Below are 15,189 nucleotides of genomic sequence, written 5' to 3' on the forward strand. Positions count from 1 at the left end.
AAAATAAAAAGGAGATCAAGAAAGGACCTGTGGATAAAAGCTTTCTGCTTTGCCAAACATGCTTGCTCACTTGACCAATCATTTTTAAAAAGCCAGATTATTTATACAAACTGCTTGGCATGGCATTACTGATCCTAACTCTACTTGTCTGACTATAGTCATTCCATAAGCATCATGAGAGACAAGATTGCTTCCAATAAAGCTTCATTTATGGCATCTTAAGGGAAAGCACTTTGAATTGATATTCCCAATCCCTATCCTCTTAATGAAATTTACCAGTAGCTTAAAAAATTTTTCTTTTGTATGTTTGCTCAGCACTTAGCTCATTATAGACATTCTGAAGAATGGAGCACATTCCATTAAACAATTTGAACAAAAGTAAAGTGTAAATAAGTATAAGTGGCATAGCTTCGTGCTTAGCGCCCCCGCTGCAGCTGTAGGAGCACAGACCGTGTCTGTCTCGTTTGTGCCTCTGTCTCTAGTCCCCGGCACATAGCAGGTGCTCAGTAAACACCTGAGGACTAACGAGACAATGCATACACTCCCTTTCCTTGTGACTTGGCTTGCCATGGTTATCCAAGGGCAAAAGAAAGTAATACTTGCTCCATGACTACTTGGGCTCATGAGTTAATGTTTGCAAAGAGCTTTGAACTTCTTGGGAAAAAGAATGGTGTTTTTGTTGGCGCCGTGTCATGTTTGCAGTGGCTCGTGAATTACTCCTCCTTCTCTTCCTCCAGCTGCTCGCACTGTGCCCTCCCCCAGCCCTATGCCAGGCCAGGATCTCACAGAGGACAGCTGCACTCCTTTTCCTGCCTTCCTCCAGCCACCTCAGTACTCCAGGAGAGGTAGGGACAGAGCAAAGATTTCTCTCAGGCCTCCTAAGAGACTCCGGGGTAATGGAATTCGGGTCAATCCTAAGGACTCTTAGAGCAGCAGGAGTAGAGAGGGATGTAGGTTCTTGTCCCGCCATGGAAGAAGCTGTTAGGTTAGACAGGCCAATCTGTGAGGACTAGATTCTGAAGGTGAACTAGAAGCCATCATACGGGCAACTGGGAGTAAGAGCCAGCACAAGTGGTTTCTTTTGTGTATATAGTTTTAAATACATAATACGAAGCTTTGACTAGTAACTGGCAAAAAACACAGTTTCATTACAAGGAACTCCTAAGATAAGCCGATTGCTTTTATATGGGTAGAACTTGCAACTGTTAGGACTACTTTCTCTGTAATTCTTCAATATTTGATAGTGACAAATAAAGGGGTTCTATTTCACAACAGATACTGGCTTCAGTGTTTTCCAATGTACTTATGACTACAAAAATCGCATTTATTTTTAGGAACTCAATAATTAAGCAGTTCAAGTGTGACTTGGGAAACGAGTTTTTGTTTTTGCTTTGTTTTGTTTTAGTAAGAACAGCTGTCCCTTATGAACAAATTCGAGAAAAAGAGGTTTGTTTGTTTTTTTTTTTTTTTTTCAGGTTATCATATATTGACTTTCAGCTGATCACACACAACAAATATCTCAAAGGAATGCAGGGAGTGCTGGTTACAGGCAGAATAACCAAATTGACTATCAGTGACAGGGTTTGCCTTAAAGGCAGGAACAGTTCCATTTTCCACAACTTTGAAGTGACTTGTTTTCCAAACCAACTCATGAGGTTTCCTCTGTGTGTGGAAAATTTTTTATTACATATATTTTTTTTCCACGATACACATTTGTATGCTTGTTGCTGTACATGTACCAAATGTGTTCTCTCTATATATTGTTCCTAGGGACTGGAAATGGATGTCATGTGGACAAAAACGAACCTGGTTTCCTGTTAAAAAAGCCACATAAACAATGCCTGTTTTGTTTCCAAAAAAATCTCAGGTAAGTCTGGCTTTAGTTGACAGCATGAAGTTAACCAAAAGTCTTATATTTTGTTTAAAAAAATTACAGAAGGGAACTTTTCTCCAATTAAATTGGGCTCAATAATCTGAAAACAAACACAAGCAGAGTTTATTGTATAGTTATATAAGCAGCATTTGAAACTCTGAGAGCTTAATGTCCTCATTAAAGCCACATGTGAAACATTTATTTGGGAGCGACTCCAGATAAGAAGTGCTTTCCTTCTCCACCTGATTCATTATCAAATGAAGGACCCTGGTTTTCCATTTGTTTGGGGCTTGAGAATCACATAGGCATTATTGACTTCTTGTTGGTTTTTTTTCCTCTTTATTTGTGAGGTATTTGATTCTAGGCAGTTTGCCCACATCTTAAAATAAACAGATGGGATCCCCCTTCAAGGAAAGAGGAGGAGGGCAGTATGAATTAGGGAGAGATCAAATTTCTTTTTCAAAATGTTAGTGTCCTGTGGTATTGCAGGGGACTGTAAGTTCTCGGAGAGAAGACAGCAGGAAATCTTGGGAGCCCCGGCTCAGAGACCAGGAGGAATCACTGTCTGAGATTTGCCACCCAAAGTTCTATGGTAAGTTTGAGTTTGGAATGTGTGGGTTGATTCTCATTTTGTGTTATTTTCTTGTGGTCGGGAGAGGAGGAAGTGAACACGTTTTAATGAAGTGTAATATACTAAGGTAAATAAAATATTGGAGGAAGTATTGCTGGGAATTCCTCATTTAAGGTTTCTTTCCTAAATATTTTGGACTTCTTCTCTTTGTTACTCAGTCTCTCTTTTTTGTTCTTGTTATTCTTGTTACTAGAATTCTTCCACTTTTTCTTTACTAATAGGGTAGGTGGATTTGCTAATAGGGTCAGTGAATTCCCTTGGTGGTAGGAATGTCTTCTGTAAAAGCAGATGTTAAGTTTGTGACAACCTGACCATTTTTGGTCATAGCCAGAAGGTCCAATAGATATGGAAGTGCGAAATTACAGCAAGGAAAAGGGAAAAGAGAAGAGAATAGACTAGAAAGGTGGAAGTTCTTATTTAGAGAAAAGAAAGATGGTGAGGAGCCAAGTTTAAGTTGGCTAAGCACTGCACTCAAACACTAGTGATGAAGACTGTGTAAGGCCACTCATGGAAATCCACTGTGTGTGTGTTCATGGAAATCCACTGTGTGTATGTGTGTGTGTGTGTCCTTAACTTTGTATCATCTACAAAGAATAAACAAACAAATACTTATTGAACAGGGCCACCTGGGTGGCTCAGTGGGTTAAAGCCTCTGCCTTCAGCTCAGGTCATGGTCTCAGGGTCCTGGGATCGAGTCCCGCATCGGGCTCTTTGCTCAGCAGGGAGCCTGCTTCCTCCTCTCTCCCTGCCTGCCTCTCTGACTACTTGTGATCTCTATCAAATAAAGAAATAAAATCTTTAAAAAAAAATTTATTGAACAAAAAAGCTATCTCTTTTTGTAGCTGCTGCAAGAAATAAAAAGTTTAGCAAGCTAGTTTCTCTCGGGTCCTTTCTGTGTGATGGGCCTTAAGAAGGCAAGCAGAACTCAGACAGAGGCAGCTGAAACCCAATAGAAGTTGCAGCCCAAAAGTGAGTGAGCAGGGAGCAGATCACCCAGTGCTCCCTCAGACCCTCATGAGGGCAGTCACACTTCTGGGTTACACCACCAGGGGTCAGGGCATTATCGTCAGGAAAGCTTTTTTAAAGGACATAGGGTGTCAAAGGCACAGGACAGGGGATCTCACACTTTTAAGAATGACAAGTGTTTAAGTTCCGGGGTCTTGCCTGTGGTGATTCTGATTCAGGAAGCTGGGGTGGGAAGTGAGGGTGGGAAGTGGGGGAATATCCCCGGGAATCTTCAGCTTGTAAAAGAGGCAGGTATTGAAGGACCTCACGTTCCAGATAGATGTGTGGGCTTTCTCTAGCTTGTTAATCTTATCAGAGGACCCTTGGTTCAGAGACCATCAGGAAGGAGCCTGGCTCGGAGAGACACTCACGGCAGGTGAGTTGAAGAGGTAGAGTCTTTGTCACACAGACCTGGCTTTGAATCCCCTGTGGCTTTGCACAATGTGCTTTTCTTGGCTGAAATTCAGGTTTCTCCTTTTTAAAAAAGGGCAACCATATTGTCTACCTCTGGGATTTACAGAAATAATGGACGTGAAGCACTTAGAAGAGTGGCACAAAATAATGCAATTAGTAAATACTACCACCTGCGGTGGGGAGAGAAGGGGGAATATCAGTGCTAAGCCCTCTGTGGCCAGGAAAATGGTCTGGGGCAGACAGAGCTAAGGTGTGACCAACCAGAAGGCTAGCTCTTAGATCTTGGAGGTCCAGGGGCAAGTTCTGAAGATAGACCATAGACCAGAAGATGCATAAACATGAGGGTGGGAGAAACACTTTCTCAAATGTTTCCCAGGAGTGGTAATAAGGAACCCAGATGCACAGTTAATTGGAATTGGAATTGATCCCCAAATAGTATTTAAGTCAATAGTTCATTGATTTTTCTCAGGAAAACCTTTATAAGAACTTCTAGAAGGGAACAAAGTGAAATGCATCAAATGCAGTGATTTGTTCTTATCTGCCATTCACCCTACATGGAAGGAGTAATGAATGAGGAGAAAAATGGAAAGGAACAGGGACTACAAATCATAAGGCTGTAATGAAATGAAATCCTTTTCTGGTAATTCAGTGTGATGTCGGGTCGTACTGAACTGGCTGGCTCGCTTGCTTGTGACTGTTGCCAAGGTACTCTCCCAAGATGAAGCACGAAGGGTAGAGGAAACAGGCTGATACCTTAGTTAGGTGCCTTTCTTCAAAGACAAAGATAAAATTTAGAGGCACTTAAGTGCACTCTATGACTGAAACAGCCAACAAATTAATGGATGGGGGAAAAGAGGAACCGGTGGGAGTGTGATGCAACCAGACTGTCCCTAGAACTTCCTTGCTACCCCGAATGCCCTTCTGATCCTGATGCACTGTGATAAGGTATAGATGGTGAGACAAATCCCAGTAGCTTCATATTTTCACCTGGGAGATAGTCCCTAAACTGGGGTACCTAAGGTATTGCCAAAGACTAGCTCTTTTGAAGAATTTTGTTTATTCTGAAATAGAAATTTTTCAGTGATTTTCCATAAACTCAAGTTTCAACTTAAATGTATTTTAACCAGTGCTGTTACTTCTCTGGATGCTACTGATAGCTTCTCAGTAAATAACCATGATAATGCATGGCAATGACAAATAAGTGATGAAGAAAGAAATGTTAGGAGGAGTCACCATTTTTAGGGCTCTCATGCTCTCCTAGGTATTAGGCTGGTTTGATTTCCTCCTTGATCCTTATACTGACCCTGTTAGGAGGCATCATTGTGGAGATTTTCTTTGAACATTTTAAGAAGCCACAGAAATAGCAAATAGTAAAACTGAGGTTCGGATCCAGGTCTTTCTAACTCTAAAATCCATGTTTCTAGTCCTGTAAAATACCGTATATCTGTCTACTAAGTGCATTTGTAGTAAGCCTGTAGAGTTTGCTCGTGGATTCAGGGTGTTCTATTGTTCAAAAATACAATGCAAAGTGTGTGTATTGTCCCCTCCTTCACTTTTCACTTGTGAGCACGTTAAGGGAGCTCTTTTCCTAACAGCAAATATATATGAAATTTATTTACTTATTTATTAATTTGAGACATGAGTTACTGACTAGTCTGAACTTGCTTGCTGGCATATACATGAAAGTGACAATTTTTTTTTTTTCTCCAGTTACTTAAGCCTGGTCAAATTTCCCTTTTCCTTGGGCAGATACCATCATCTTTGTTTTTTCTATAAAAAAAAATGAAAACAAAACACACTGATTCTGTGTTATAAAAATTCAGTTTCGGGGTGCCTGGGTGGCTCATTGACTTTAAACCTCTGCCTTCTGTTCAGGTCATGATCTCAGGGTCCTGGGATCGAGCCCTGCCTTGGGCTCTCTGCTCAGTGGAGAGCCTGCTTCCCTCTCTCTCTCTGCCTGCCTACTTGTGATCTCTCTATCAAATAAATAAGTAAAATCTTTAAAAAAAATTCAATCTCAATCCAATTTAAAAGTATGTCCTTTGACATCATCTGTTAGTATAGGTCTTAACATGGAAGGATGGGCTGTGGTATGCCTCTGGGATACAAGGCTCTCTCTCCCTCTCCAAGGCTACTATAATTTGAGGAGATTTGGGACAGGGAGGAAAGAGAAGAAAAGGACAATTTTCTTACATTTCATGGTGAAGTTTTCGTCCTTCTTCTGTTCAGAATTTTGACTCTATCTCTGGTTAATGTTGAGTAGTGGGTTGTGGTCCTGTGTAAGGTAGGCATCCCTATGGCAGTTTTCAGAGTGCTCTTTGGGGTCTCTCCAAATTAGTGAGCTGGGAGATCCACCTCCAGTATGATCTTATCCACATAACACCTCACTTCCTCAACACTACCACCCAGCCTCCTCCTGCTAGGTCTTCTTGGTCAGCAGCCCATGCTTGCTCATGGAATATGGGAAGACAGGACCAACTAGCATCTTCCCCTGAGTCTGCTTGGTCCACAGAAAAAGGTTGCAAGTTTCCCCAGGGCTCTGTCCTCTCTCCACAGCTCTTTTTACCCTCAGTTTAAATAGATACAGTAAGTAAATTGACGAGGCCACGGCTTATGCAGATGTCAAAGTTAGCCAGGGCACACTGGCATCCCCTTCCTACAACCTCCCTCCCTGGATTGAAGAATAGTTCTCTTGGTGCCTCCTGAACTGGGCTTAGCAGTAAGTGTGTGTCTTCAGGGAGTGGATCAAATACCAGCACTCTCTTCCACCCTCGTCAAGGGACCCACACAGCCTTGAAGACTTGCTACTTCTCTTTTCTGGCTCCAGCCATGCTTTTAGACTTCCCTGGGGAAGGGGAGGGCACAGTCTGAGGCGGCAATTGAGAACAGCAGAGCCATTTACCCTTTCCTGCGGGGAGCCTGGAAGGAGATGGAAGCCGCAGCTGTTCTCCAGCTTCTTCATCCCAATATTGGAGTCCTAATGACTCATTGGAGGGTGGCAGAAAGACTTACACTTAACAGCTTTGTTACATGTGTATACTTCTTGGGGCAAAAATTAATTGATATAAAATGAAAAATGTCTTCTTTATAGAAGACACTGTCAAGACAATGAAAAGGCAAGCCAAAGACTGGTAGAAAATACTTCCGAAAGACATATCTCTTGTAAGACTGTTATCCCCCAAATACCGAGAACACTTAAAACTCAATGATAAGAAAATGAACAAACTGATGAAATAAATGTGCAAAAGATTTGAACAGACTCCTCTTCAAAGAGGATATACAGATGGTGAATAAGCCTTTGTATGATGCCTAGTATCAAATGTCATTAGGGAATAGCAAATTTAAACAACAATGAAATACCATTACATACCCATTAGTACAATGAAATCTAAAACATTGACAACACCGAATGCTGGCCAGCATATGGAGCAACAGGAACTCTCATTCATTGCTTGTAGGAATGCAAAACAGTACAGCCACTATGGAAGACAGTTTGGCAGTTTTTTACAAAATTAACAATACTCTTACCCTCAAATGCAATGATTGCTCTCCTTGATATTTACTTAAGTGAGTTAAAAAAACAAAAAAAACTTAATGTCCATAAAAATCTGCATAAAGATGTTTATAACACTTTTATTCATAATTTCCAAAGCTTGGATACAACTAAGGTGTCCTTCAGTGGGTGAATAGATAAACTGTGGTATGTCCACACAATAGAGTATTATTCAGTACTAAGGGGAACCTGGGTGGCTCAGTGGGTTAAACTTCTGCCTTTGACTCTGTTCTTGATTTCAGAGTCCTGAGATCGAGCCCCACAGAAGCTTCTCCACTCAGTGGCGAGTCTGCTTCTCCCTCTCCCTCCGCCTATGTGATATCTCTAATAATAATAATAATAAAATAATATTATTCAGTACTAAAAATACTCATTAGCTAAAAATAGCTCTAAAAATAGCTAAAATAGCTCATTAGCTATCAAACCATGAAAAGAAATGGAGGAATAATAAATGCATAATACTAAGTGAAAGAAGCCAATCTGAGAGGGGCACCTGGGTAGCTCAGTGGGTTAAGGCCTCTGCCTTCAGCTCAGGTCCTGGTCCCAGGGTCCTGGGATCGAGCCCTGCATATGGCTCTCTGCTCAGTGGGGAGCCTGCTTCCCACCCCCCTGCCTGCCTCTGCCTACTTGTGAACTCTGTCAAATAAATAAATAAAATCTTAAAGAAAAAAAAAAAGCCAATCTGAGAGGCTACATACTGTGTGATTCCAACTATATAATCTCAAAAAGGCTATGGGGACCATAAAGAGAAGTGATTTAGGAGGAGGGAGGGATGACTAGGTAGAGTGCAGAGGATATTTAGGGCAATGAAACTAATCTGTACATATTACAAAGGTGGATACACGTCATTAGGTATTTTTTCCAACTCATAGAATGTATAACAGAAAGCGTGAACCCCAATGTAAACTATGGACTTTCGGTGATAATGATGCACCAGTGTAGGTTCAGTAATTGTAACAGATGCCCTGTTGTGGGACATTGATAGTGGGAGAGACTGCCCATGTGCAGGGGTAAGGGGTAAAGGAGAACTCTATACCTCCTGTACAGTTTTGTTTTTTTTTTTGACTCTAAAAAATAAAGTCTATTGAAAATTAACTTATATTAAAACTATTCTAATAAAGAGTCACAGGTAACCAAAAAAGAGAAATCTGCTTTCCAAATGCATAACAGATTTCTTCACATCTGTATGGGACCAAGTAATCTGTTCTATGTTTGGCTATCCCTTGGACAGAGAACGCCTAGCAAATGATAGATGCAGTTTAGTCTTCTACCTCCTCTCTGTATTGTATGCTCGGGGATGCTGATCCTGAGATGACTAGGCAGCAGCCCAGGTGGAGGGGTGCAGACACCTCTTCCTGGAAGCCTTCTCCTCGATAGTACAGCCAGCCAACCTCAAGGCTGCAGAGAACTCTGCATCAGTTACAGTTCTGAATGATGTAACTCTACAGTGAGTCATTGTTACCTAAAAAAATGACAGCTGGGATTCTGTTTTCTTAGAACACTCTTTTCTCTGTTCACGACTTCAGTTGGTCTTTAGTCCGTACAAGAAGCCGAGAAAGACAGAACTGAACTGTCAAGTCAGACATGGTATAGCTCTGAGGTATTTAGTCACTTGTGCCCAACTGGCATTTCGCTACTGCAATTTTATTTCACATTTAGTGTGGACATCCATTCTGTGCCTCGGTCTCTCAGACACCCACTATCAACATGAGATGTGGCACACAACGAATATAAGTGATTTTAAATTACATACATGCCTTTTGTGAAAGTTGTTCCTATAGTGACTATGTGTTGTTTATCATCAGAAAATAAATAAATCTATTTCCATTTGAAAACTTAATGCAAGGAAAAATAGCTAAAGTAGTTATGAAAATTTTGAAAGATGAAGGTTACATGGGCTTGCCCTGTTAACAGGACAACAACTAGCCTGCACTTTTGTGGCACACTCTACGTTTCCAGCACTGGTCTGAGCTCATTATTTTACAAACTAATGTAATCTTCACAACCTCGTGAGGAGACAAATATTGGTATGCCCACTTTACAGAGAAGGAAACTGAATCACAGCAAGGCCATAACCAGCCCATTGTCAGTTAGCTAGTAAGGGGTAGAATTAAAATCAGAGAACAAGCACTTAGCTCCAGAGCAGAGTTCTTTATCACTCTACTAGGTTACAAAAAACAAAATAGTAAGAACAACATTGCATTAGCTAAAGATTGGAGCTCTTAATATAATAAAAATAGACTGGAAATAGAATGTAGAAAATCTTAATAGGAAAAATGAAGCACCATAAATCAGTGAAAGAGAAGGTGGTAATTTTACAACATTACTTGGGGAAAGTAGTTATTTAGACTTTAAAAATTCAGTTTAGTGTACCCCCCTTCCATAAAAATAATTATCCATTTTATCCCAAATAAATTCAGGAGTTAAATCTAAATAGTTGAACCAAAATAACTTGGAAGAAATATAGATGAGTATCATCTGATCTCTGGACGAAAAAGGATTTTCTAAACTTAAGAGGAATTATGAAAATCACAGAGGAAAATACTGATGGAAAAAATAAAAATTTTCTGCATTTCATAAGACTGGAAGAAAAGATAAACAGCAAACATATTTAAGAAATCGTAATTTGCCATACACACCTGTAAGGAAACCACAAAGGAGGAATGGAAGTGGCTAACAAAATATGAAACATACTCACCCTCTAATAATACAAGAAAAGCAAATTTTCAAAAATTCAAATTACAACAAAAATTATGTAGCATTTTTCACAGAGCAAGTTTTAACTGGTAATAATCAAGGTTGTCAGGAGCTCTGCAGGGTGGATGGATGGTTTCAAGTACAACCTTTATTTTTTTTTTAATAACAAAATTACAGACTTCATTTAGATTTCCTCAGTTTTCCCAGTATTTTTCCCATAATTGTTGTTATTATTTTAATTTTTTTACTATGTCATGTTAATCACTATACAGTACATCATTAGTTTTTTGTGTGGTGTTCCACAATTCTTTGTTTGTGTATAACACCCAGTGCTCCATGCAGTATGTACCCTCCTTGATACCCATCAGCGGGCTCACCCATCCTTCCATCCCCTTCCCCTCTACAACCCTCGGTTTGTTTCCTGGAGTTCATAGTCTCTCATGGTTCCTCTCAATGTACAATGTACAACCTGCCTAAAAATAATTTACCAATAGCCATCAGAAGTTTGAAAACAGCCATATTTTTCTTTTTTTTTTTTTTTTAAGATTTTATTTATTTATTTGACAGAAAGGAGATCACAAGTAGGCAGAGAGTCAGGCAGAGAGAGAGGGAGAAGCAGGCTCTCTGCTCAGCAGGGCTGCTGAGGCAGATGCGGGGCTCCACCCCAGGACCCTGAGATCATGACCTGAGCCGAAGGCAGCAGCTTAATCCACTGAGCCACCCAGGCACCCCTAAAACAGCCACATTTTTCAAATCAGTATTTTTATATAAAGATTTATCCTAAGAAAATGGTCATGTGGGCATATATTTATGTTCAAGTTTTCATCACATCATCATTTCTAATAGTGAAATGTTAGAAACTACTTAATATTTAATAAAATTGGATTAGTTGGTAATAACTGGAAAATATAGCATAGCTATAGAATGCGCTATCCCACCACACTAAAATCATATCTTGAGTAGTTCTTAGTGAGAAGACAACATGGCCGTTAGATAGTGCTTTAAGTGTAACAAAAGAGGATACAGAATTATTTACGCATCCAGTCAAAAATAGTAACAATAAGAAAGGACTTGAAGGATCGTGAAAAGTGTTCACCATGGTTATAAGTAGTGGTAGGGATTTCTATGTCTCAGAAGCTGCCTAAAACAGAGATAATAATGGGGGAAATTTTTTTTCCAATAAAAAAATAAGAAGTAGAGGGGCAATACAGGGACAAAGGAAAAAGGGCAGATCATTGAAAATGGTGAGAGGCATCCAAGTATGATCTCAAATTAGAGATGATGACAGAGCAGGAAGAAGTCTAGAGTGAATAAAAATAATGAAACCATTAACGCTCTTGGTCAGCCCCTTCAAAACAATAGTCTTTTTTTAATAATTTTTTTTAATTTTTAATAAACATATAATGTACTATTAACCCCAGGGGCACAGGTCTGTGAATCGCCAGGTTTACACACTTCACAGCCTTCACCATAGCACATACCTTTCCCCGAGGTCCATAACCCAACCACCCTCTCCCTACATCCTCCCCCTGACAACCCTCAGTTTGTTTTGTGAGATTAAGAGTCTCTTATGGTTTGTCTCCCTCCGGATCCCATCTTGTTTCATTTAAAAACAATAGTCGATAGAAAAAATGCAAGGACAGTTAGTTGCTTCTCTCTCTTAACTTTGGTCAGAGCTGCCAATCCATCCCCTGGGATACGTTGATAGAAGCTAGTGTTTCTCTCAAACAGACCAGTTCTCTGTTCAAACTCTTGTTTTTACAGGTGTCACATAGATTTTCAGTGTTACCTCTAAAATGTCTGGCTAAGATGTTTTCAGAGAAATGAATCTTGGAATTCGGTCTCTAACATTTCTCTTTGATTAAGTCTGTGAACTCTCTAATTCACATTATATTGAAAATTGGGGAGGAGGCTGCAACAAAGGTAGACGTAATTGGTCTATTAGCTGTTGCCTTCATTTTTCTATAAACACACACAGAATTGGACAGCTTTTCTCCCTGTCATTTCAATTGGATTTTCTAAAATGTCTTAGAGAAATTTGAAGGTCTAATTACATTTTACAAATTCTTGTCCCCCCGACCCCCCACCCCCAACCCCGGGAAGTTGGATATATTTGTCTCCTGTAGTCTCTGCTGCTCCGTATTCAGGAGGATTTATTTCCCTGCATTTTTAGTTCTCATCTCAAACCCTTCCAGAGTTGGACGCTAACATGCTTGTTTTCAACATACTGGATCCCTGGTCCGCACTCAAGTTTATGTTCTCAGTTTATTTCTCCTTAAGTTACTCTGGGATCTCTTCCTATGTTCCCTTGCGCTAGCCTGCCTACTGGCACCTAATCCCAAGTATCCATAGTGAGTGGACATGTATGTAGGCATGGTAGAAAAGAGTGTTGTCTTTCTATTCCTTTTTGGGAGGTATCGATGTATTTGGTTCAAACATGACTGTAATCATTTCTAATAAACTTGAACAGAAAAAAGGTGTATCTAAAGCTGAAATTTCCATTGAGTCATCGCTGAGCTGTTTTATTTAGAGAAGAACATTTTCTTTCTCCTCCCTTAGTAACATCCCGTGGGCTTCTACATCAGCCCAGGATAGGCGATTCTGGCTGTTGGATCTGAAAAGGTGATGTCGTCAGTGCCAAAGCAGGAGTCATCGTGGCGTGAGCATTGTTTCATGGCTTTGCTCTGTGGCTCCTAGGAGATGGTGCGTGTGAATTCACACTCCGCCATGCTCTCTTTCTTTCCTCTTCATCTCTATTTTCTCTCTAAGGGCAGTTTTGGCTGTCACCAAACACTGTCTCCCAAGCGCCAAATTTTCAAATGGTGTTGTGCCTATTTATAGGACCGTCTTGTCACTTGGGCCAGTTCGACTTTCAGTGAACACATGCCTACGGGTAGTAGAGCTGTGATTTTAGCTACTGTTTTTGTGAATATAGAAGTCACGAACAGAATTGTAAAATGCTAATTTAAAAATCAGAATGTCTATAGGTGGGTTCAAATGCCTGTGCAGTCACTCAGTCTCTTCAGAGGTGTGGGGCTAGTTTAGCCTGGGGTTGTACTCCATGTCATATAAACCCCTTTGTGCCCTGTTAGAAATCCTGGTGCAATGGACCTGTCAGGTAACCCTGTCGCTGCGTCTACCTCTAGCATTCAGTAATTTGTTTAGCAAATCTGAAGAGAGTGCCAATCGCCAGGCATTCTGGTAGGTGCGAGAGACACAAGTAAAACAGAGTTGAGACCCTGCCCTGAGGGAGCTTACAACCTACTAGAAAATATGGAAAAGAAAGAGCCAGTTAATAATATGTTGTGGTAAGAAAAATCCCTCATGATGTGGAAACATGTTGAAAAGAGGAATGCTCAGAATGGCTTTAGAAAGGATTGGTCAGGGAATGTTTCCTGGAGAGGCAGTCTAGAACCTGAAGGAGAGAGGCAAAACTGTGTGGGTCTGACACTTTCAGGTCCTTCCTCCATGGGAGGCACATACTTGCACAATGTAGATGACCAGAGCACACACAGGGATTCCAGAAGCACCAGGGTGCGAGGGCAGTAAATCATGCAAACTGAAATTGGCCAGGCTCTGGGAAAACAACAACCTTAATCAGCTGGTTTTGGGGGTGTTTGGCTTTGTTAAAATTTGGGAGCATTTTCTAAGTGTTACTAAATACATGTTGAACAAAAACTATATATAAATGGTGATTTTTTTTTTCCTTTTGTGAACAAAAGTTCTGAATGTGTCTTGCTGGATCCTGGCTTTCTTCTGGTGTCGGACTACAGATCTCACTTTTTTGGAACTTAGTGTGAGGCCCAGACTGACCTCTGAGAATGGACCCACCTCATGAATAACCCCATCTGAGAGGATCTGTGTGGGCAGTTCCCCAGGATGCCTTCTTTTTGTTCTCCTCAGATTCTTTGAATCTTCCTCTCCTAATGCTTGCCATGATTGCTCTTCAACTTGATCTGCCTGTAATGTCCAGGGTCTCCACTTAACTCTTCCCTTCTCAGCATTCTTCTTGTAGTGTCCAAATATCCTCGTTCGTGTTATGATTACCCACCCCCTGCTATTACTTGCACAACTACTACAATCACTACTACGGTTTCTACTACTCCTGTTATTTGTACTTCTATTCCTCCCACTGCTGCTACTGTTAGTAAACTACTACTTGTACTACAACTACTACTTCTACTACTACTTCTACTACCACAGCTGTTATATCAACAGCCACTACTTCCACTACTGCTCAGAGTCCTACTACTTCTACTTCTATGTCTCCTACTACAGCTAGTGCCACTGCTATTTGTACTATTACTACTATTTGTACTTCTTAAAGATTTTTAAAATTTATTCATTTGAAACAGAGAGAGAGAGAGAGAGAACAAACATGAACAGGGAGGACCAAGGGGAGAGGGAGAAGCAGACTCCCTACCGAGCATGGAACCTGCTATGGGACTTGATCCTAGGACCCTGGGTTCATGACCTGAGCTGGCAAAGGTAGACGCCCAACCAGGCATCTTCTGTACTTCTACTACTATTGGTACTGCTGATACTACTACTGCAACTACTTCTGCCCTTCCTCTTCTTACCACTACTACTAAAGCATTTTGTTGTTGTTATTATTGTTAAGTGACTATATTCCAGGCACAGTCCGAAGCATTTTTTCATATCTGCAGAACAATCCTGCAAACACAAATATATTATCTTCATTTTGCATGTGAGGTTACCAAGACACAGAGAGCTTAAAATTTTTTGGTTCATGGGTTATTATTCTCAGTTTATGGAACATATTAGAAGTTAATATACAATATGTAGCAGCAAAGTGCTATTGGGCTCGGTATATAATCCCTGTGAATTAGAAGCCCCACGGGTCTTCGCAATTTTTTGGTCTGTGACCTACCAGCAGCAGCAACATGACTAGAATGGCCTGGTGTATTGGACAGTTCTCATAAGTTTCAAGTATTTTAGTCTTGGGCTGCTATAAGAAATACTACAGACTTGTTGACTTCATTGGCAAACATTTAT

The 15,189-nt window shown here is 40.5% G+C and overlaps 1 protein-coding gene across 2 annotated transcripts in view; it reads left to right on the plus strand.

Annotated features, from left to right (window-relative positions):
• Positions 1-714: 714 nt before the first annotated feature.
• LOC101682836 (cytohesin 1 interacting protein) overlaps positions 715-15,189 on the plus strand; it is a 79,934-nt gene continuing 65,459 nt past the window's right edge. The window contains exons 1-4 of one of the 2 annotated variants that reach the window (XM_013051948.2): positions 715-845; positions 1,771-1,867; positions 2,363-2,465; positions 12,733-12,876. In XM_013051948.2, the coding sequence (XP_012907402.1) occupies positions 12,874-12,876 (3 nt within the window). In that variant the 5' untranslated portion in view covers positions 715-845; positions 1,771-1,867; positions 2,363-2,465; positions 12,733-12,873. The remainder of the gene's footprint in view (positions 846-1,770; positions 1,868-2,362; positions 2,466-12,732; positions 12,877-15,189) is intronic. The other variant, XM_013051947.2, reaches the window with a different exon arrangement.

Source organism: Mustela putorius, unplaced genomic scaffold (genome assembly GCF_011764305.1).
Source record: "Mustela putorius furo isolate JIRA1106 unplaced genomic scaffold, ASM1176430v1.1 tig00003869_pilon_pilon_pilon, whole genome shotgun sequence".
Taxonomy (NCBI): Eukaryota; Metazoa; Chordata; class Mammalia; order Carnivora; family Mustelidae; genus Mustela; species Mustela putorius.